The following is a 23,627-nucleotide window of genomic DNA, read 5'->3' on the forward strand; positions in this document are numbered from 1 at the left end:
CGCCTTCAGCTCAGGTCATGATCCTGGAGTCCTGATTGAGCCCTGCATCAGGTTCCCTGCTTGGTGGGAGGCCTGCTTCTCCCTCTCCCGTTCCCCCTGCCTGTGTTCCCTTTCTTGCTGTGTCTCTCTCTGTCAAATAAAAAAAACAAAATTAAACAAAACTAAACTAGAGGGGTGCCTGGGTGGCTCAGTCAGTAAAGCATCTGACTCTTGATCTCTGTGTCGTGAGTTCAAGCCCCATGTTGGGTTCCACGGTGGGCATGGAGTCTACTTTAAAATAAATAAATAAAAACACCGCCCCCCACTAAGTTAGAATCATAGTATATATACAGTTTTATAACCTGGTTTTCCCAGTTAATATACGGAGTTCTTTTGTATTTTATTTTCCCATCTTGGCAGTCTTAAAAATTATTCTTTTTTGAAGGTTTTATTTATTTGAAAGAGTGAGAGACACAGAGAGAGAGAGATCATGAGCAGAGGGAGGGGTAGAGGAAGAAGCACTATCCCCACCGAGGAGGAAGCCCGATGTGGGACTCCATCCCAGGACCCTGAGATAATGACCTGAGCTGAAGGCAGATGCTTAATGACTGAGCTACCCAGGCGCCCGTTAAAAATTATTTTTAATGGCTACTTATACTCTATGGTGTGTGTGTATATAACTTTAGCTATTTATTTTTAAGATTTTATTTATTTATTTTAGAGACAGAGAGAGAACGAGCATGGGGAGGAAGAGAGAGGGACAAGCAGACTCTGCACTGACTGTAGAGCTCGATGTAGAGCTTGATCCCACCACCAAGCTGAAATCAAGAGATGGACACAGGGGTGTGTGGGTGGCTCAGTGTGTTAAAGCCTCTGCCTTCGGCTCAGGTCATGATCTCAGGGTCCTGGGATCAAGCCCCACATTGGGCTCTCTGCTGAGCGGGGAGCCTGCTTCCTCCTCTCTCTGCCTCTCTGCCTACTTGTGATCTCTGTCAAATAAATTTTAAAAATCTTAAGAAAAAAAAAAGAGTTGGACACAACTGACTGAGCCACCTAGGCACTCCTAGATTTTTATTATTATAACCAATGAATGCTGTGGCGAACAACTCTGTATATACCAATTCTAGGTCTATCAAAGGCATTTCCTTAGGAGAGTCTTTAGGACAGATCAAAGGATAAGGACATTGTAAGGTTCTTGATACAGATCTTGAACTGCTTTTCAAATGGAATGTGCACCTATTCACGTATCTGGCAGGAGTGCAGGCTACACCCTTCCTCATCAGCCCTTAAGATGATCATAAAATTCTTGCTTATTCAACAGGCAAAAAACGGTAACTTGATATATATATAAATTTTGTTTTGAAAGATTGTATATATTTATTTATTTGAGAGAGAGAGAGAGAGAGAGGGAGGGAACACAAGCAGGGGGAGAGGGGGCTTCCAGGTGAGCAGGGAGCCTGATGCAGGGCTCAATCCCAGGAACCTGAGATCATGACCTGAGCTGAAGGCAGATGCTTAACGGACTGCGGCACCCAGGCGCCCCTAATTTTTTTTTTTTTAAAGTAAGCTCTATGCTTAACCTGGGGCTTAGACTCATGATCCTGAGCTCAAGACCTGCACACTTCACCGACTGAGCCAGCCAGGTGGCCCAGTATTGCTGTTTTTTTAATTTCTCTGATGTTAGTGAGGATGTAGGAGAGAAACCAAATTTAAACATCAGTATCTTGGTAACAATCTGCCTTTTCCTTCCTTTGTTCCTTTGTTCCTTCTTTCCTTCCGTTCTCAGGGATGCCAACTGTTCAGAAGAATATTAACTTTCCTGATTGCATACCAAGTGTCAGGAGAGATGATTGGGATGTTTCGTTTCATTTAATTTTTACAAGAGCCTCCCCAATGGGCATTTACTGTTCCCATTTTATAGATGACAAAATCAAAGCTCTAGAGATTGAATTAACTTGCTGATGAAGGTGTGTCACATGATGGACAGGTGCGCTAGATGATGAGGTGAACAGGACACTGTATCTCTGTTTCCTGCCGCCCGGATACATGCTGTGGAACAGTGTTGGCTTCGAGTTCACACTGTTTCCTGATGATTCCACATGCACTGCTAAGCAGCTGCACTGTTGGCAACCAGGTGGCAGGGAAATGGCTGAAGCCTCAAAGGGCATATACACTCTGGCCTGTTCCAACAGTTTAGGAGAAGAGAATCACATACCCACCAAAGGTGGCAGAGGGTGACAATCCTACTGCCACCATTGCTCTGATAGTGAAACTTTTTTTTTTTACATTAAAAAAAAAAGATTTTATTTATTTGACAGAGATGCAGGGGGCACGGCAGGCAGAGAGGGAGAAGCAAGCTCCCTGCTGAGCAGAGAGCCCAATGCCAGGCTCGATCCTAGGACCCCGGGTTCATCACCTGAGCTGAAGGCAGCCGCTTAACCGACTGAGTCACCCAGGCACCCCTACACAAATGTTTCTAACAGGTTTATTCATAATTGCCCAAATTCGGAAGCAACCAGGATGTCCTTTAGTAGCTGAATAAACTGTGGTAATGGAATATTGAATTTCAACACTACGCAGAAATGAGCTTTAAGCCATGAAAAGACATGGAGGAACCTTAAATGCCTACTACTAAGTGAAAGAACCCTGTGTGATTACAACTACATGATATTCTAGAAAAGGCAAAACTATGGAAAAAGAACAAATATCAGCGGTGGCCAGGAACTGGGGGTGGTAGTGGGATGGATGGGTGGAGCACAGAGGATTTTTAGGGCAGTGAAATTTCTCTGTATGACAGCATAATGATGGATACATGTCACTATACACTGAACCTACAGAATGTAACACTAAGAGTGAACCGTAACATAAATTACAGACTCTGAGTGGTAACAGTATGTCATCTCAGGTGCAGCAGTTGGAACAAATGTAGCAATCTGGGGCAGGCTATTGCTAATGGGTGAGAGGCTAAGCTTTTGTGGGGTAGGGAGGCATATGCGAACACTCTGTACCTGCCCTTCAATTTTGCTGTGAGCCTTAAACTGGTCTGAAAAAAATTTAAAGCCTCAATTAAAAAAAAAAAAAGCTGGCGAGGAAGCTACATGGAGGAAAGAAGAATGCCATGTGGTAGTGTGGCTAGTCAAACTGCCAGTCATTCAACTATTAGGGCATTTGGGGCTCTTCTTGGTTTTCAGAGATGAAAATTCTTAACTCTCCTAGTATCTGTTTTTTGAAAAGGCCTTGGGCTTACAGTCAAATACCTAAGCTAGGTGCCTGGGTGGCTCAGATGGTTAAGCATCTGCCTTTGGCTCAGATCATGATCTCCAAGTCCTGGGACAGAGCCCCATATCAGGTTCCCAGCTCAGCAGGTAGTCTGCTTCTCCCTCTTCCCCAGCTTGTGCTGTCTCCATTTCTCTCTCTCTTTCAAATGAGCAAATAAAAAATCTTTTATTTATTTTTTTTAAAAGATTTTATTTATTTATTTGACAGGGAGAGAGAGAGAGATCACAAGTAGGCAGAGAGAGGCAGGAAGAAAGAGAGAGATGCAGGCTCCCCACTGAGAAAGCCCGATGCGGAACTCGATCCCAGGACCCCGAGGTCACGACCTGGGCCAAAGGCAGATATTTAACCCACTGAGCCACCCATGTGCCCAACAAGTATTTTAAAAAATTAAATTAAATTAAAGTACTAAGCATGCATAGGAGAGATGAGGTTAGACTGCTTGAGGCCTACACGAGGAGCCCAGCATCAGAACACTTATCAGAGCCCACTAGAAATGATCGCTGCTCTTGCTCCGAGGGAACCCAATACATGCTTCTGAAGAATAAGCATGTTAAATCCCAGGTAGATTAAAAACCTAGATATGATAAGAACAACTTTCAGAAGAAAACAGATTCTTCTTCTTACTTATAGATAGAGAAGAATGGGAAACAGGACAGATAAAAAAAATCTATTACCTTAAAATGAGGCTAGATCAAAAGATACAGAAGCAAAGGAAAAACACAAATCAGAAAAGGGTATCTGCGATATTGGTAAAGGAATAATATTCAAAATACATAAAAATTCCTACAAAGCAGCAACAATAAAAAAGGCCAGCAAAACCTCAACAGTAATAACACCAACAGTGGGGCAAAGATTTGAACAGGTAATTCACAAAAGCAGAAACTTAAGTGCTCACAAGGCATCTGAAATGATACTCAACGTTATTAGTGATCCAGTAAATGAAAATGAAAGCTACAAGCTATATACCATTTCATGATCATCAGAGAGACAAAAGTAAAACGGTTGATACTACCAAATGTTGGCATGGATATGGTGCAATGAAATTCACAGTTGTCCTAAGAGTACAAATAAAAGCACTTTGGGGGAAATCCAGTAACGTTTTCCTACCTGGGGATGTGCATAACCCATAACACAGCCCTCACACTTACATCCTTCAGCGAAATTCTTGCCCACGTGAAAAATGCTCCCTGTATCCACTGTTTGTAAAAGCAAAAGACTGGAAACAATCTGAATGTCCATGAACAGCTGAATGATAAACGAATGGTGGCATATTCATGCAATGGAATACAATACTGAAATTAAAACGAACGGATTCAAACATACATCAACACAGATAAAACTCAAAAAACTGCTAGGCAAAAAAAGCCAGCCAGGAAATGATATGTAGAGTACTGTTTATATAAAAAGTTTTAAAATGCAAACAAAAATCATATAATTTGAGAATATACACAGATGGAATATACCAAAATAACACATGGGAATGATAAAAATCAGAATCAGAACAATGGTTACCTCTGGGCATGGAGGCAGGGGAATGGCTGGCTAGGGCCCACAGGAGGCTTCAGTAATAATGGTAATGATTTACTTTATTAAAACAATAAAGCAAATGTGGGAACATGTTAAAATTTGACTGAGCTAAGTGTTAAGCCAGTATTCTTGATATTAGTTTCTACACTTGTTAACTGGGAACACTTCTTTTTTCTCTTTCACTCTCTCTCTCTCTTTTAATATGCTATTTGATGCCTGGTAAGGATTCAACTTTATCTTCCATGCAGCAAATTTTCAGAGCCTTGTCAAAATCAAAGCCGTGTCTTAGCATTATTTGTTGGTGGGAAAAAAATGATTATGTTTAAAAACATATGGGGATAGTTCCCACTTTTTCTGTACTTCCTACTTCCCAGAGATATATTATATGCATAAATAATTGTATGGTCTTAAGTGACAGAGAGAGTTCTGAATGAACTTGACATAATTCTTTGGGTCTCCTCTATCTTGAGAGATTTGGTATTTTCAAGTCCCTAGTCAGTCACAATAAAATTCTGTTCTCACCAGACATCTGTACTGATGGAAACCTCAGTCTCAGGTTTTACAAAACGCAATGAGGTCAGAAAAGGCAAAAGCCAGTCTGACAGCCTTTGCAGCTGTCTGTGGGAAGTGCAGGTGAAAGGCTCCATTTATCATGAAAATCTGCTGGTTGTCATCTCTGAAAGTAGCTAATAGTTCATCTCCTTAGGCATGAAGCATTGGGCAAGAGGTGGCCATCAGCCAAATTTGAGCCTCAGAGAAAACTTTTGGGGTGGTACAGCTTATGTTGTTCATGTGTTACTGGGGTGCAAGGCTGGCCAGCATGTTGTGTATATGGAAGGTCATCACCCAGATGTGGAAAGTTTGAAGAGTTCATCTCTTTTTCTTTTTTAAAAAGATTTATTTGAGAGAGAGCGAGCAAGTGAGAGTGTAAACATGAGCTGGGGGAGGGCCGGAAGGAGAGGGACAGAATCTCAAGCACACTTAACTTATTGAGTGTGGAGCCCAAGGTGGGGCTTGATCTCATGACTCTGAGATCATGACCTGAGCCGCAATCATGAGGGCGACACTTAACTGAGCCACCCAGGCAACCCTGGAGGGTTTGTTACCTTCCTTCCTTTTCTTTTTCTTTCTTCTTTAAGATTGTATTTATTTATTTGAAACAGAGAAAGCACACAAGCAGGCAGAGTGGCAGGCAGAGGGAGAAGCAGGCTCTCTGGTGAGCAGAGAGTCTGACATGAGACTCAATCCCAGGACCTGGGATAATGACCTGAGCCAAAGGCAGTTGCTTAACCAACTGAGCCACCCAGGCGTCCCTAGGGAGGATTCAGTTCTTTTTCTTTTCTTCAGATTTTTAGCTTATTTGATGGAGAGAAGCACAGCGAGAGAAGGAACAACACAAGCAGGGAGAGTGGGAGAGGGAGAAGCAGGCTTCCTGCTGAGCAGGGAGCCCAATGTGGGGCTCGATCCCAGCACCCTGGGATCATGCCCTGAGCCACAGGCAGACGCTTAACGACTGAGCCATCTAGGCGCCCCATGAGGAGGATTCATTTCTTTTTCTTTTTTTTTTTTTTTTTTAAGATTTTATTTATTTATTTGACAGAGAGAGAGATCACAGGTAGGTAGAGAGGCTGGCAGAGAGAGAGAGAGAGGGAAGCAGGCTCCCTCCTGAGCAGAGAGCCCGATGTGGGACTCGATCCCAGGACCCTGAGATCATGACCTGAGCCGAAGGCAGCGGCTTAACCCACTGAGCCACCCAGGCGCCCCAAGGAGGATTCATTTCTTAAAGAGTCTCCTATAGGGCACCTGGGTAGCTTGGTCGGTTAAGTGTCTGTCTCTTGATTTTGGCTCAGGTCACGCTGTCAGGCTTATGAAATGGAGCTATGTGTCGGGCTCCATGCTGGGTGTAGAGCCTGCTTAAGATTCTTTCTCTTCTTCTACCCACCCTTCCTCTCTAAAAAAAAAAAAAAAAAAGAAAAAGAAAAAGAAAAAAAGCCTCTTACATATCTTGGGCAGGGGAGGGGGAGCATCATGACTATCACTAGTTATGAAAACCTCAAGAAGATAAAGGCACATTCCTAGAAGGTTTTTGTTTATTTAGTAAATATTTATCCATTTATTTGAGAGAGAAAGAGCACAAGAGAGTGGGAGGAGGAGCAGAGGGAGAGAGAGAATCCTGAAGCAGATTCCCCACTGAATGTGGAGCCTGATGTGGGGCTCCATCCCAGGACCCTGAGATCACGACCTGAGCCACAAAGAGTTGGCTGCCCAACCTACCGAGCCACCCAGAGGACCCTATTTTTCACCTTTAGAGCTTTAATCCACCTGGAATTTTTCAAATCAAGATATAATTTGCATATGAATAATATTTACCCTTTGAAAGCGTAATTCAGTTTTTAGTATATTCACAAGGTTGTGCAACCATAACCGTTATCTGGTTCCAGAACATGTCATGACTCCACAAAGGAACCCATACCTCTTTGGAATCAAATCCTGTTCCCTCCTCTCCGCTCGCCCTCACCAACCATGAATCTACTTTGTCTTTTAGATTTGCCTGTTCTAGATATTTCATGTAAATGGAATCCTACAATATGTAGCCTCTTATATCAGGCTTCTTCCACTTAGTGTAATGTTTCCAAGGTTAATCTATGTTGCAGCACAAGTACATACTTCATTCCTGTTTGTGGCTGAACAACATTCCCATTCCAGATGATACCACATTTGTTTCTCTCTTCATCAGCGAGACACATTTGAATTGTTTCTACTTTGTGGCTATTATGAACAATGCTGCTATGAACACCCGTGCACAAGTTTTGTGCAAACAGACTTTTCCAGTTCTTTTGGGTATGTATCTAGGAGTGAAAATGCTGAGTCGTTGGTAATAACCCTATGTTTAACTTTTTGAGAAACTGCTGAAGTACTTCCCCAAATTTCGGCATTTTACATTCTCACCAGAGGTGTAGGAAGAGTTCCAATTTCTCCACATCTTTGGTGGAACTGATTTTTTTATATGGTGTATGGTAAAAGTCAAGATCAACCCCCCCCCCCCGCCGCCGCCCCAACGTGGATATTCAATTACCAGCACTGTTTATTGAGATCATCCCTTCCCAACTGAACTGCAGGGTCACTATGGCAGAAATCAAGTGTCTGTAACATATACACATAGTGGGTCTATCTCTGAACTGGATTCTGTGCTGTTGGCCTGTCTGTTGTCCCTGACGCCAGTACCATGCAGCCCAAATTATATGATAACATTAAAATGCCACCAAAGACATTGTCATTCTCATCACACTGCATGCATATCTGGAGATTTAAGTCCTCTGACTGTTCTTTTTTAAAAAACTATTTTAGGTATTCTAAAGTCTTTTGCATTTCTACCTAACTTTTAGACTCAGCTTATCAATTTATATCCACACTCTCACACCACCCCACCCCTTGCTAGTTTACTATATCTAGAGATTAATTCTAGAAGAACTGACATCTTCTTAATATTGAGTCTTTCAATCTATGAACTTGAGCTACCCTGCCATTTTAATGTTTCTTAATATTGTGTTGTCTTCCATGTAGAAGACTTGAAAATTTTTGGACAGATTCATTCCTCGGTTGTTTCCTGAAGCTACTATATATGGTTTCATTTAATTTTTTTCATTTCAAATGGTTTGTTGCTGGTATATAAAAATATGAAAAATCAATACTGGCCTGAAAAAATCAATTCTGCAACCCTGTTAAATTTGTATTCTAATAGTTTACCTGTAGGTTTCCGGGGATACCGTCATTCATAATCATTTTTCTCTGTGAAAAATGACAGTTTTGCTTCTTTCTAATCTGTACCTATCTTTTATTTCTTTAAGAATTAATTTTCTTTTTGTCTTACTGTTCTGAACAACAGAACTTCAAGGGCAATACAGGAGAGAAATGGCTAGACAGGAATGGTGGTAGCAGACATCCTTGTCTTACACCTAGTTTGAAGAGAAAATCTTTCTATAATTGACCATTAAGCAGGTTTATTGTAATTTTTTTTCATTAACTGATTCCTTGATTTCGCAAGCTTGCCTGGTCCTCCCAGCTCCAGGACCTTGGTGACCCTGCTGATGGTTGTAAACTCCTCTTCAGGGGTGGCTATTGTTTGTCCCCTTGCTCTGTGTGGCACAGCGGGAGGACCCTTTCGGCTGAGTGGTAGAAAGGCTTCAAGCGCAGTGGGAAGGATGGGCTCATAGAAATCAAGGTGGGCCATGGCTTAAAGAGACATAGGAAAGTGAGTGATAGGGTAGGTAGATTCAAGAAGCTCTACAGAAAGCGAAAAGTGCTGTGCAAAAGGGAGAAACCTTCACGATTGGGACAGTAGCCCATGTACACAAAAACTGGAAGGAGAAAGTTCAGTTTTTTTGAATGTAAGTTCTTTAAAATTTTTTTTAAATTAAAAATAATTTTTTTTTTTTTTTTAATGTAGGCCTCAGACCCTGCATGGAGCACAACATGGGGCTTGAACTCACGACCCTGATATTAAGACCTGATCTGAGATCAAGGGTTGGATGCTTAACTGACTGAGCCAGGTTCTACAGGTGCCCCTGAACGAAAGTTCTACAGTCAGAAAATACAGAAGGAAGCTAGTTTAATTTCAGAAAGCATGGGGTTTTATGTCAATTCTCAAAATTTTATTTTGGATTACTCATGAGTAGGGTAACACCACTGTTGTTGTTGTTGTTATTATTATTTTGGTAAATTTTGTTACTATGGAGAGGTTTAAACCTATATGAAGTACACAGAATAGTATAGTGACTCCTTATGTACTGCCACGCTGCTGCCACCAAAGACATCATCATTCTCATCACACTGCATCTATGCTTCTGATCCAGTGGCTCTCACTGGGGGTGGTTTGGTTGTACCCTCACTTGTGCTCGGATGTCTGGCGATGTCTGCAGACATCTTCCCTTGTCACAATCGGGATGGTGTTGCTGGTGGCTAGTGGGTAATGGTGAGGGGTGCTGCCAAACATCCCACAATGCACCCGACATCCCCACAGTGGAAGGTTCCCGGGCCTAAAACGTCAATGGTGCAGAGGGTAAGAAACCCTGCTGTCAGTGCTCTACCCTTCACTTAATTTTGGGGGCTAAAATGTAAGTATATTGGGATGTACAATTCTGAACTGTAGAATTCTGACAAACGGATTTAGCCTTTGTAATGCACACCCCTCTCCCAAGTTTCTTTATAAAACCTTTATCAGAGTCAACCATCTTTCTTCTATTCCTAGTTTGCTGAGGCAGTGGTTGGTGAGTTTTATTTAAATCTATCCCTACGGGAATTACATTGTTATTGATCCACTTGCTTTTTTATTTATTTTTTATAGATTTTATTTATTTATTTGACAGAAAGAGAGCACAAGCAGGCAGAGTGGCAGGCAGAGGGAGAAGGAGAAGCAGACTCTCTGCTGAGCAGGGATCCCGATGTGGGGCTCGATTCCAGGACCCTGAGATCATGATCTGAGCCGAAGGTAGCTGCTTAACTGACTGAGCCACCCAGGTGCCCCGTCCACTTGCTTTTTTAAAAGATGTGCTGAACTCCACACTTAGAGGAGATTTACTGGGATTTGCCGAGAACTGTGCCCAGGAATAACCATTCTATTTTCTCATTCTTCCAACTGCCATTATGCACATACTACCTGATTCTCTTTTTCCTTTTCCTTGGTGTTTGTGCTTAAAAAAAAAAAAAATCTCAATTTTGCTTTAAATATTTTTTTCCAGATGATTTTGAATTCTGTGAATTTTTAAAAAGTCAATATGGTCGGGGCGCCTGGGTGGCTCAGTGGGTTAAGCCGCTGCCTTTGGCTCGGGTCATGATCTCAGGGTCCTGGGATCGAGTCCCACATCAGGCTCTCTGCTCAGCAGGGAGCCTGCTTCCTCCTCTCTCTCTCTGCCTGCCTCTCTGCCTACTTGTGATCTCTCTCTGTCAAATAAATAAATAAAATCTTAAAAAAAAAAAAAAGTCAATATGGTCAAAATGGAGTGTGTGTTTATGTGTATGTGATGGAACATTATTCAGCCTTAAGAAGGAAGGAAATTTTGAAACATGGATAAACCCTGAAGACACACTAAAGTGAAATAAGCCAGACACAAAAGGACAGATATTGTATGATTCTGCTCAGATGAGGGACGTAGAGCAGTCATATTCATAGGGATAGGAAGGTGAATGATGGCTGCCAGGAGGAAATGGGAAGCTACTGTTTCACGGGAATGGAGTTTCAGTTTAAGACGATGACAAGGTCTGCTGGTGGAGAGCTGTACAACAATGGGAAGGGACTTAATACTACTGTACACCTAGAAGTGGTTCAGATAGTCAACTTTATGTTATGTTTGTTCTACCACAATAAAAACAGGGTCAGTATGTATATGAAGACAATATAAAGGAAAAGAAAATAGCTTCATAAAAGAAAATAGCTTCATAGGCGATACACTGCTCAAAATATTTCACTCTGTAATATGATACATCTGGAAGGGGTGTGTGAGAGTTTGATTCAGTGCTCTTATTTAAACATGAGGAAACTGAGCCTAGATCAGGGAAGCAATGGCTCATGATCACAGGGACCATTAACAGCAGAGTAAGGACTGGGCCTCAAGTCTTGGGATCCTTTTCCCCCCACACCATATTGTGCTGCTTCCTGTATGGTAAGTTCGTGCAAATGGATTGTATTTCTCTTGTGTGCTCAGTCACAGATACCATTGCCATAAGACTAATTAATGACCCTGCAAATCCTGTAAGATCACCATCTAGGAAGAAGCATTACAAATATTGGTACGGTTCAGTTCCATGTGCCCCTGCAATTGCTCAAGAGGACTCTGAGGTCCATAGATAAATAATTCAATTTATATAGTAATCAGGAAGAGAATAAAGAGCTGGGAAATATCTCCTTTCCTATTTTCGGCACAAGTGTTGAAGATAATCTAAATTTAGGATCTAGTGCCTTTGTGACAAAGCAAAGGCAGCTGAGATCAGGCAAAATCTTGGCTTTCAATTCCACAGCTTTGTGAAAGCTTGGATTAGAGCTGCTACAAGACGTGAGTCAGAATCTGTTGCAGCCTTTGTAAACTACCTGATTCCTGTGGTTCTGTTGTCCAAGTAACCGCGCCTCCAGCTATAGGACTGCGCGCGTTCTCAGCCCAGGTACTCAGGGCAAGCGTGGACCCGCCTATACCTGAATTTCATGTGGGTATCCAACCGGGGTCACCTTGCCCTTCAGTTCCCACCTGTGCCCACTTCCGGGCCAGGCTCCCTTATCACACACTCCCATTTGCCTTGTGAGCAAAGTAAAATCCAGCTTCGCAAATGGTTTTCTCATCCACATCTCAAAGCAGGAGTTAATTCTGGCCAAATTGCTGTTTTTCAGAAGATATGGGCTTTGACTCCCAAGCTGATTATTTTACCATTCTTTTGAAGAAGAGAAAATCTGAGGAGCACAGGTAGGATATTGGATTTCTGTGACAATATGAAAATATCATGGTTATTAGACACTCAATCAGCTAGCATGGCCCACGCAAAGCTGCACTCACAAAAACATGTTCCCAACAGGCCGACTTTGTGTTCCAGTGGCTTCGTCAAGTCTAGAGACAAAACGTTAGGAACTTGTACCTCTAGAGCTTCTCTTAAGATACAGAGATCATTACTGCACATCCTCTCTGATTACGCACAACAGTGAGGCGCACAGAACGATTTCCCAGCGAACAGGTACTAATGACTGGAGACATGCTGGGGCATTATTCTGCCGTCTCCAACGGACAGAGTTAGTTCTATGCTTATGACATTCAAGAGTCAAGAATTGCAAAACACTGAAACTCTATAGTCAGTGTCTGGATCTATGCAACCTCCCAGGAAGCTTTCTGAGACAACACTTTGGACTCTGGCTTTTAAAGCTGGTCAGCCAGACAGCTGCAGCAAGTAGCAACCAGATGTCATGGGTGGGCGAGGCAGGTACTGAAAGCAGAAACAGAGTCATTTTCTTGGTCTGAGCAAGCGATTATCGGGAAGAGCCAGCCTCTGCTGAGGGTGTACACATGCCAGACGTTGCATCAAGGACTTGATGTGCACGGTCTTGTTCAATCCTCACAACTGCCCTGTAAGGTGCAACTACAATCAATCCCCGTTTTCTAGATGAGGAAACTAACTTGCTGGGAGGTTTGCTGAAGGACAAGCAGTTGCTGTGTTGCAGAGATAGGATTCAGCTGCATACCTTCAGCATTCTGGACCCCAGGACCTTCATGTATACACCATTCAGCTTTTTCATATGATAGGAAGGCAATGGCCCTTACAAAAAGAGTATAGAAACAGGGCACGTATCAGAGTCAAGAGACTCCTGATGTTCACAGCTATTGCATCTCTGGCTGCAATATCTCATGAGGGATCCATGATGCACTGGGGCACAGGCCAACTTGCTGTCTTCCGGAGACATGACTCGGGTCAGCAATGCTGAGGGTCCAGGGTGAGGGCAAGTCACTGGGCTGGGAAACATCTGAGCCTCTGCCAAGTCGACTAACTCAGGGGAAGAGCAGGACTTATGGAAATGTCTTGATTTACAACATCTCATTTAAAAATGTCGTTGGGAGTTCTTTACAATATAAAAAGTAACCGAAACAGGTAAAATGTTGCTACCTAGAGGTCTAGAGAGGATTTCTTTTAATGAATACAAGGGAATCATTTAAGGTCAAGACACAAATAGCTTGTATCTGAATAGGTGTTTATCAAGAGTTAGGGGCTGAGTATTATTGTTTTTGTTTCTAAGGTTGTTTAAATTGTTCTCCAAATCCAAGCACCTCAAATTTCAGACAGTCTGGATAGGTGATGGCCGAAAAGAGGGGACTCCACTGTAGCACATACCTCAACCCATCAGCGCTGAGGTGACACAACTGGTGAGCAGAGGTCTCAAAGCACAGAATTCAAGTGAACAGGGTGGGGTTAATCACAGAAGGCTTCTTGGGTGAGGTGACTGGCGTCTCAGTACCAAAAGGATAAGCCTTTCTTTGCTTGATACTCAGAAGTGTCTCTACCCAGCAAGTAAAGGACCCAAAATAATCAGAGTCTTTGCTGCCCCCTCTGCCTGGACTCTTCACTCTTCTTTCTTCTCAAGTGCCAGCTTTTGGGGGAGCCTTCCTAGAGTGTCCAATCTGAAGCCATTACTCCTTCATGCCCCTAAGATATTTTTTCACAGAACCTAGTTTTATACCCTTTAGCATATTTAAGGTAAAATTCTCATTTATTTATTAACTCACATCTTGTCTATCTCTTCTTACCCGGGTGTGAGCACCTGGAAGGAGAGATCTTTTCTATCTTGTTCACTGTGGTACGCCTGTGCCCAGCATAACGCCTGGGTACGTAGTAGGTGCTTGACAAAAATGGTTTAAATAAGCAGATGAATTAAGCTGCCAGGTCATCTTCTGGCCCCAAACAGGGGAAACCAGCAATCTGATTTCTCTAGGGTAAGTCCCTACTAGAAAGATTTGTGTTTGACCTAGGACAAAAGCCTAAGAAAAAGGCCGATTTATCTCACCTGTTCCGCTCCCACCATGCTAATTGGCTTGCACTTGAAGAGGTGGGTTATAAACTTGGGAATGAAGGAGCTGTGGATTAAAAAAGAAAAAAAAAAAGGACAAATTAGGCTTATTCTCTCTCTCTTTTTTAAGGTTTTACTTATTTTAGAGGTAAAGAGCATGCACGAGCAGGGGGAGGAGCAGAGGGAGAGGGACAAGTAGACTCCACGATGAGTGCTGAAGCCCGATGCGCGGCTCAATATCAGGACCCTGAGATCATGACCTGAGCCGAAATCAAGAGTCAGATGCTTAACAGACTGAGCCACCCAGGCACCCCAGGCTTATTTTCCTTTTGGTAAAGAAACGCAGAAAGTTTTTTTTAAAAGGCCCTACTTCCTTCTACAAGAAAACAGAAATCAAAGTAGATGCTATTATCACCTCCCAGCAACCACTGCCTTCTGTTTCTTCCAGCCCAAACCGTGGTTTTATTTAGGTATATGTGGTCTTGGGATGCTGGGGAAAAGCTGATCCCTCCCAAACTGCAGAAGGGAATTCTAATTAGCCTTAGCCAGTCAGACCATGGCATTTCTGTGCTGACTGTTGGTGGTCCTGAGGTTGGGACATGACCTTAGCCGGCCACCCGGACCGCAGGAGTGGACTTCACTGCATGGCTGCGGGAAGATGTCCTCTCTTCTTCAGGGTATTCTTATGTTTGGCTAGAACACTGAGAGCCATTTTACCATCATTCTAAGAATGAAGCCAGCCCCAGGAGAGCAGGGTAGAGTAAGGAATTTGGATCCTTAGTGACATTGCTGAACCACCGAATCAACCATTTTTGGATGTGTCCTACCTCCAACCTTCTGGTTATACCGAATACAAAGCCCACCTCATGTTTAAGTGAGTTTAAGTCACAGCTTCTCTTACTATCAGCTGAAAAAAACCCTAACAGACGTGAGAGTGAGATAGTAGAGGATGTTAAATGCAAAGACAGAAAATAATTGCTAAGGGAGTAACTGTCAGAACAAGGGAAAAAATTCATGATCTCTGAAAAATTTACTGGGGACTAAAGGGCAAGCTGGGTTGGGGGAAGGGAGTAGGAATTTTAACAGGTCAAGAGGGCTTTTTAGAAAAAACTGCGGGCCTGTGGAGGGAAAGCTGTTGTACAGGTGCAGAATGGAAGCTGTAAGAACAAGAAATGCCTATCACCGAATAGCCAAAGGGATATTGAAAAAGAAAGCCAGGGACGCCTCGGTGGCTCAGTTGGTTGGACGGCTGCCTCCGGCTCAGGTCATGGTCTCGGAGTCCCGGGATCGAGTTCCGCATCGGGCTCCCAGCTCCGTGGGGAGTCTGCTTCTCCCTCTGACCTTCTCCTCGCTCATGCTCTCTCACTGTCTCTCTCTCAAATAAATAAATAAAATATTAAAAAAAAAAAAAAAAAGAAAAAGAAAGCCAAAAGTTGGTGGCATCACAATTCCGGACTTCAAGCTCTATTACAAAGATGTCATCATCGGGGCGCCTGGGTGGCTCAGTGGGTTAAGCTGCTGCCTTTGGCTCGGGTCATGATCTCAGGGTCCTGGGATCGAGTCCTGCATCGGGCTCTCTGCTCAGCAGGGAGCCTGCTTCCCTCTCTCTCTCTCTCTCTGCCTGCCTCTCCGACTACTTGTGATTTCTCTCTGCCAAATAAATAAATTAAATCTTGAAAAAAAAAAAAAAACAACAAAGCTGTCATCATCAAGACAGCATGGTACTGGCACAAAAACAGACACATAGATCAGTGGAACAGAATAGAGAGCCCAGAAATAGACCCTCAACTCTATGGTCAACTAATCTTCGACAAAGCAGGAAAGAATGTCCAATGGAAAAAAGACAGCCTCTTCAATAAATGGTGTTGGGAAAATTGGACAGCCACATGCAGAAAAATGAAATTGGACCATTTCCTTACACCACACACAAAAATAGACTCAAAATGGATGAAGGACCTCAATGTGAGAAAGGAATCCATCAAAATCCTTGAGGAGAACACAGGCAGCAACCTCTTTGACCTCAGCCGCAGCAACATCTTCCTAGGAACATCGCCAAAGGCAAGGGAAGCAAGGGCAAAAATGAACTATTGGGATTTCATCAAGATCAAAAGCTTCTGCACAGCAAAGGAAACAGTTAACAAAATCAAAAGAAAACTGACAGAATGGGAGAAGATATTTGCAAACGACATATCAGATAAAGGACTAGTGTCCAAAATCTATAAAGAATTTAGCAAACTCAACACCCAAAGAACAAATAATCCAATCAAGAAATGGGCAGAGGACATGAACAGACATTTCTGCAAAGAAGACATCCAGATGGCCAACAGACACATGAAAAAGTGCTCCATATCACTCGGAAATACAAATCAAAACCACAATGAGATATCACCTCACACCAGTCAGAATGGCTAAAATCAACACGTCAGGAAATGACAGATGCTGATGAGGATGTGGAGAAAGGGGAACCCTCCTACACTGTTGGTGGGAATGCAAGCTGGTGCAACCACTCTGGAAAACAGCATGGAGGTTCCTCAAAATGTTGAAAACAGAACTGCCCTATGACCCAGCAATTGCACTACTGGGTATTTACCCTAAAGATACAAACGTAGTGATCCAAAGGGGCACGTGCACCCGAATGTTTATAGCAGCAATGTCCACAATAGCCAAACTATGGAAAGAACCTAGATGTCCATCAACAGATGAATGGATCAAGAAGATGTGGTATATATACATAATGGAATACTATGCAGCCATCAAAAGAAATGAAATCTTGCCATTTGTGACAACATGGATGGAACTAGAGCGTATCATGCTTAGCGAAATAAGTCAAGCGGAGAAAGACAACTATCATATGATCTCCCTGATATGAGGAAGTGGTGATGCAACATGGGGGCTTAAGTGGGTAGGAGAAGAATAAATGAAACAAGATGGGATTGGGAGGGAGACAAACCATAAGTGACTCTTAATCTCACAAAACAAACAGGGTTGCTGGGGGGAGGGGGGTTGGAAGAAGTGGGGTGGGGTTATGGACATTGGGGAGGGTATGTGCTTTGGTGAGTGCTGTGAAGTGTGTAAACCTGGCGATTCACAGACCCGTACCCCTGGGGATAAAAATATATGTTTATAAAAAAGAAAAAAAAAAGAAATGCCTATCACCGAGGCCAGACCCAGGGTGGACTGACCAGGGGAACACAGGGCCCATGACCAAGGAAGGAGAGATAATAAAACAGGACATGGAGGTCAAGAGAAAGTGCTGGCTAGCACTTTCCTCTCCCATTCTGCGAAAGCTGCTCTCAGGGCCATGACTCCTGCTCTCCCATCTCTCTACATATTTGTGCCTGCTCACAACCGATGACGTACTGGCCACCTCAGTGGAATGGCACTGGCCCCTCAATTCCAGCATATCCAGGACTCGGCCCCACCCTGGAACCCAGGCTCAGTGGACCAGAGCTCACCTACCCAGTCATCCAACCCAGAAACCAGGAGTTCCCCAAGGCTGTTCCCTCGGCCTTCCACCCCAGTATCAATCAGTTCCCAGCCCTTTCCTTGAACTTCCCCACCCTCCTGACCACGCCCACCACTGCAGCCCTTACTCTCCTCACTTGAGCTCTTTCAATTTTTTCCTAACTGGTCTTGCTGCCTTCAGCCTCATCTTTGCAACTATCAGCTGCCAAAGGGATTTGCTGCAGACGCAAACTTCTTATAATGCCTGCAGACAAGGCCTTCCTTGATTGTTTTGATTCTCTGTCCCCAGCCATATCATGCTGAGCTGAGGCATCCTATGCTTGATTCTTCAGGCTACTTAATGCCTCTCTGTGCCTTTGCGTACTCTGTCCCCGTGCCCAGAATGCCTTTCCCTGTGACCTTGTGGGACACTACATACACATATCCTGCACCCTGCTCAAGGATTTCTCTCCTTATGAAGCCTTTCCTTGGTTACCTGCACCATACTCTACACAGAGCCCACAGACCTCTAGCCTAGCATATAACCTTCTTTACGACACTTATTTGCTTGCATGTTTTTTCCTCCCACCTGACCATAAGGCAAATGAAAACAGGGACCACGTCTACTAAGCCAAAGCACTTAATTCTGTGTCTGGGACATAGTAGGAGCTCAAATGGCGGCATTTGAATAAAGAATAAATAAAAACAAATTAAAATGGTAGCAGCTACCATGTTTGAATGCAACCTTGCTACCAGCACTTTACCAGAAGTTTATGCATGACTTCTCATTTTACCCTCTAAACCACTATTAAGAGATTTGCCTTACTGTCCCCATTCTTTTTTTTTTTTTTTAAGATTTTATTTATTTATTTGACAGAGATCACAAGTAGGAAGAGAGGCAGGCAGAGAGAGAGAGAGAGGGAAGCAGGCTCCCTGCTGAGCAGGGAACCCAATGCGGGGCTCAATCCCAGGACCCTGGGATCATGACCTAAGCCGAAGGCAGAGGCTTTAACTCACTGAGCCACCCAGGTGCCACTACTGTCCCCATTCTTGAATGGAAGATAATCAGTTTAGTGGTGAGGGAAGCTGCTTGTGGTTCAAACAGTAGTTTTTAATTTTTTATTTTTTAAGATTTACTTATTTATTTGGGGTGGGGAGGGGGCAGAGTAAGTGGCTGGATCACACAATCTTGAGATTGGGACCTGAGCAGAAGGCAGAGGCTTAACCCACTGAGCCACCCAGGCAGCCCTCAAACAGTAGTTCTAATCTAGAGCTGATTTTGATGTCTAAACAGGAAAGACTGCTGTTGCTTCAGAGACCAAATGGAGGCAAAAGCAAACATCTACAGCCTCACACCGATGAGCTAAGACAGGAAGTTAAAAAGAAAGAAAGATTAACTCCAGAGATCAGGTCTAGGGGGAGGTCTACTGATCAGGCGGGAGAACGGGGACCATGTAGAAAGGATTCTTCAGGGCTCGAAACCAGAGCCAGGCCAAACAAGTAATGTGATACTGAATTCATGACTAATCGCAACGGTACATACAGTTTATAACCAAAGTTACTTCTCTCTAGACTGTACCCTGGAATCGGTAGGCTCTGGGTGCGAGGCCACAAGAGTGGGGTGAGGAAAATACAGGGACCAGGAATGTGTCATGGGGAGGAGAGAAGTCCCAGCAGTGTGACTGGGGAATGGCCGGGGCTTCCCCAGTTGTGCAGGATGGTGGCGGCGGCCCTTGCTGGGGAGGAATCTTGCCACAGGACTACCGCTGAAGTTTCTCCTCTTGGTTGGGGTTTTACAAGTTTGAGAGGGTACTGTGGATTAAATAAGAGCACCACTTTTTCTGTCAGGGGTTAAACTTTTCCAGGTGTGAGAGACGGGCATCCTATTCCTGGCTCACCCAAATATGAGCTTAGTAATAAAATTTAAGGGCTCCGAGAGAACGTGAGACTGAAGCTGGGACTAGCTAAGCAGATGGACCCTTTACTCACTTTGATGTTCGCTCAGTCAGACCCCTGTGCAATCACACTGGAGATTTTTTGCCACAGTAAAATTTTACAGAGACACTGTTTCAACCCAGGATATGGGAGTGTCACAACGTGATTTATCAGCAATGCCTTTAACACACACTGAAGAGCACTCAGGGAGCGAAGGGAATGTCAACTCCAGGGTCATCTGCCATATTGCAAACATTAATGCCTCCCTGGAGAGTCCACTCGATCCTTTCTTGACAAACTGGAAACTGAAACTAATGCACAAGCCCCCCCATAATTGTTGTTCCTTAGGGATTTATTTGTGAGGGGGAGAGCGAGCCGTAATTGAATACAAACCAGCAGAGATCTGGGGAAGATAGAAACCTAGAGCCCTAAATCCCCACCTTGGGACTGGGATGAGGACAAGCTAAACACAGTAGCTCGGAATAGGCTGACCTTCCTGAAGCCCCTTCCTTGAGACGTGTGCCAAAATGCCTGTTTGCTCTTTGGTCAGAGGAGGCACTGACCCTCTACGCTGCCTGGCCTCCGGGGAAATGGTGCTATGGCCAGATGCTGCCTGGCAAGGGACCAAACCATTTATTTCCCTACTTCCAAATGTCAAGCCAGAAATGGCCACACACGAGAATGTAGCAGAAAGACATGTAGTGCAAGCATTCACTTCATCTCCTTTGGCACTGGAAACCCCTGCCTTGCTCTGTCCAGTTTCCAGTACCTTCCCTGGACTCAAGGATGTTTAGAAGCAAATAAATTCTGACAGTCCCAATAATATGTACTGTGGGGAAGGAGGAAGTGGAGGCTTAAAAGAAATAGAACAAGGGTTCCTACCCTAAAAAAGCTTATAATCTAGTTGGAGAGACAAACAATATACATGAAATTACTGAAAAATAATTTTTTTTTTTTAAAGATTTTATTTATTTATTTGACAGAGAGAGATCACAACCAGACAGAGGCAGGCAGAGAGAGAGAGAGGGAAGCAGGCTCCTGCTGAGCAGAGAGCCCGATGCGGGCCTCGATCTCATGACCCTGAGATCATGACCTGAGCCGAAGGCAGCGGCTTAACCCACTGAGCCACCCAGGCGCCCTGAAAAATAATTTTAATTATCCAAATCTATAGGGAAGCAGGGGTACTGTTACGTCCACATCATTCAAAGTAACAGTTTCCCCAACTCATTTCTGAGTTTGTCTTCATTTGGTTGATGTCTTCATGCTGTTACTGCTGTCTGCAACTTTTTAAAGTAGTGGATTTAGTTTTATTATGCTTCTTTGGGGTACAAAAAATTAGCTCGCCTACAGGCACCAGAATAAGCCCCAGCTGGATGGTGGGACACCTAGATTATGAGCATACGGGTGGTAAGTATGGCATTCAAAATAACCCAGTGATGAGAATGTTCCAGGAGCACTGGTGTGTGGGGGGAGGGTCTGTGAGTTAAGGGTTCAAATTTTTTTTTTTTTTAAAGATTTTATTTATTGATTTGACAGGCAGAGATGGTAAGCAGGCAGAGCGGTAGGCAGAGACAGAGAGAGGGGGAAGCAGGCTCCCCACTGAGCGAAGAGCCCCATGCGGTGCTCGATCCCAGGACCCTGGAATCATGACCTGAGCTGAAGGCAGAGGCTTTAATCCACTGAGCCACCCAGGTACCCCTAAGGGTTCAACTCTTGATCTTGGCTCAGGTCTTGATCTCGGGGTCATGAGTTCAAGCCCAGAGTTGGGCTCTAGGCATGGAGCCTACTTAAAAAAGAAGAAGAAGAAGAAGAAGAAGAAGAAATAAGAATATTCCAGGACTTACTTTGCAAATTTAATGCAGAACTGAGTAAAGTATTTCCGTGTGGAAGCCAGGTTGTCACGGATGATAGGGACATTCTGTTTAATGTGAAGAATGACAGAGGTGACATAAGGGCTCTGGTCACCAACGTGCTCCACATTCTGCCACTGCATCTGAAAATGGAGATGGAGAAGAGAAACCTTTAGATCCCTCATAGGAGGACAGTCTGACCCGTTCTGGGAGAAGGGGCAGGCGGAATGGCAATGAGGCTAGAGCTTAGCCTCACAACCACCATTTTATCTTGGGCAGTGCTTCTTACCTCGTCTGCCGTGGTTGACTGTGGATAAAAACATGTAAGCCCACCTTATCCTGGCCAGTGAGGTGTGACTTAGGTATCTTTTCCTAACCTGTCCCTCTGATGCTTGAAATAGCCGTCCCTTCCCATCCAAGTGGCCATCTTATAAAGGAGCCCTCACCACATAGGTGAACTGGATGGTCCTGTGGCAGTTCTGTCAGAAGAGGGGTGTGGGGGGACAGGGCAGGGGCAGCCACTTGTGAGCATGTTGGTAGCTTGGGAGAATGGAACTGTTTGGGGCCAAGTGAAATGAAATCCGGATGAGGGCTACTTAGGTCTTTCTCTCAAGTATATTGTGAAGAGGGGAGGATTTTTGAAAAAAGGGAGCTGGACCTGATGTGACATGTGTGACTTAACTTCAAAATAACCTGGAGTTAGGAGTAGATAAAATAAGATTAGTGAAGCTGGGTATGGGTCCATGAGGTCTGTTATACTGTTTTCTCTACTTATGCACACAATTGAAATTTTTTCATAATAAAACGTTCAGGGGCGCCTAGGTGGCTCAGTGGGTTAAGCCTCTGCCCTCAGCTCGGGTCATGATCCCAGGGGCCTGGGATCAAACCCCACATCAGGCTCTCTGCTCAGCAGGGAGCCTGTTTCCCCCTCTCTCTCTGTCTGTTGTTCTGCCTACTTGTGGTCTCTCTCTGTCAAATGAATAAATAAAATATTTAAAAAAAACCATTCAAACCTTACTCCTAAAACCTTTGAGATTCTGTTGGGGTTTCCATTAAGGGAAAGAAAAGAAGATCCCTGGCCATTACGAAAGAGCGGGTCAGAGGATAAGACAGTGACATGAGGAAGAGGGCAGGAAAGTGGGGCAGGGACTGTGTGGGTGGCAGGTGCTGGGCAGACCAGCACCACTGAGAGGACCCAAGTGATCCCTGAGCAAGCTGTGAACACAAAAGAGAGACCTGCTTGGCTCAAGCTCTAACCATATGAGAGTTGGGAGAAATGCTCTGGAAAATGTCTATAGTAAAACAGGGAAGGACGCAATGCTACAGTGCCTCTCCCACCTTGGACACAGAAGGAGGAGAGAGCCTGCGGAACAGGCAGCAAATGGGCACTTTAATCCTGAAAAGAGCAGGAATGTCCAGGAGGAGTTCTGCTGAGTCAGCCTCTCCAAGTGGAGCTGGGCTGTCTGTTAAAAAGATCCGAAGCCAAACACACACCATATAATATGTTCATAGAAGGAGGGCAGTAGTTCTGAGGCCCTGATGTCTCTGGCAAGAAAACACCATTTTTTTTTTTTTTTTTTTTTTTATAGAGCTCTTGGGGAAAGGAAAAATTCAATACTGAAGGAACTTGTTTAAAAGTATCATATTGTGGGGGCGCCTGGGTGGCTCAGTGGGTTAAAGCCTCTGCCTTCGGCTCAGGTCATGATCCCAGGGTCCTGGGATCAAGCCCCGCATCGGGTTCTCTGCTCCGCAGGGAGCCTGCTTCCTTCTCTCTCTCTGCGTGTCTCTCTGCCTACTTGTGATCTCTGTCTGTCAAATAAATAAATAAAATCTTAAAAAAAAAAAATAAAGTATCATATTGTGCATGAACAACTCCCCAGTGCCTGGGAAGCTTGAGTGACTCTACATTTTGTCCTAATATTTCGTCAAATCATCAGATATTTATATTTTAAAAGCTTTAGGTATGTGTAAGGATATAAAAAAGCAGGAAGGACTTCCATCTTCATTTTAGAGATAAGAAAACCAAGCCCTAGAGACGTTCAGTCTTATGCAAGGTTCCACAACAAAGTGCCAGAGAG

At 43.9% G+C, this 23,627-nt stretch overlaps 1 protein-coding gene across 2 annotated transcripts in view; it reads right to left on the reverse strand.

Annotated features, from left to right (window-relative positions):
• Window positions 1-23,627, reverse strand: part of VPS53 (VPS53 subunit of GARP complex) — a 138,239-nt gene that overhangs the window by 5,699 nt on the left and 108,913 nt on the right. For both annotated transcript variants that reach the window (XM_032322085.1, XM_032322086.1), the window contains 2 exons: window positions 21,544-21,692; window positions 14,318-14,387 (listed from right to left, as the gene is read on the reverse strand). In XM_032322085.1, coding sequence (XP_032177976.1) covers window positions 14,318-14,387; window positions 21,544-21,692 — 219 coding nt within the window. The remainder of the gene's footprint in view (window positions 1-14,317; window positions 14,388-21,543; window positions 21,693-23,627) is intronic.

Source organism: Mustela erminea, chromosome 18 (assembly GCF_009829155.1).
Source record: "Mustela erminea isolate mMusErm1 chromosome 18, mMusErm1.Pri, whole genome shotgun sequence".
Lineage (NCBI taxonomy): Eukaryota > Metazoa > Chordata > Mammalia > Carnivora > Mustelidae > Mustela > Mustela erminea.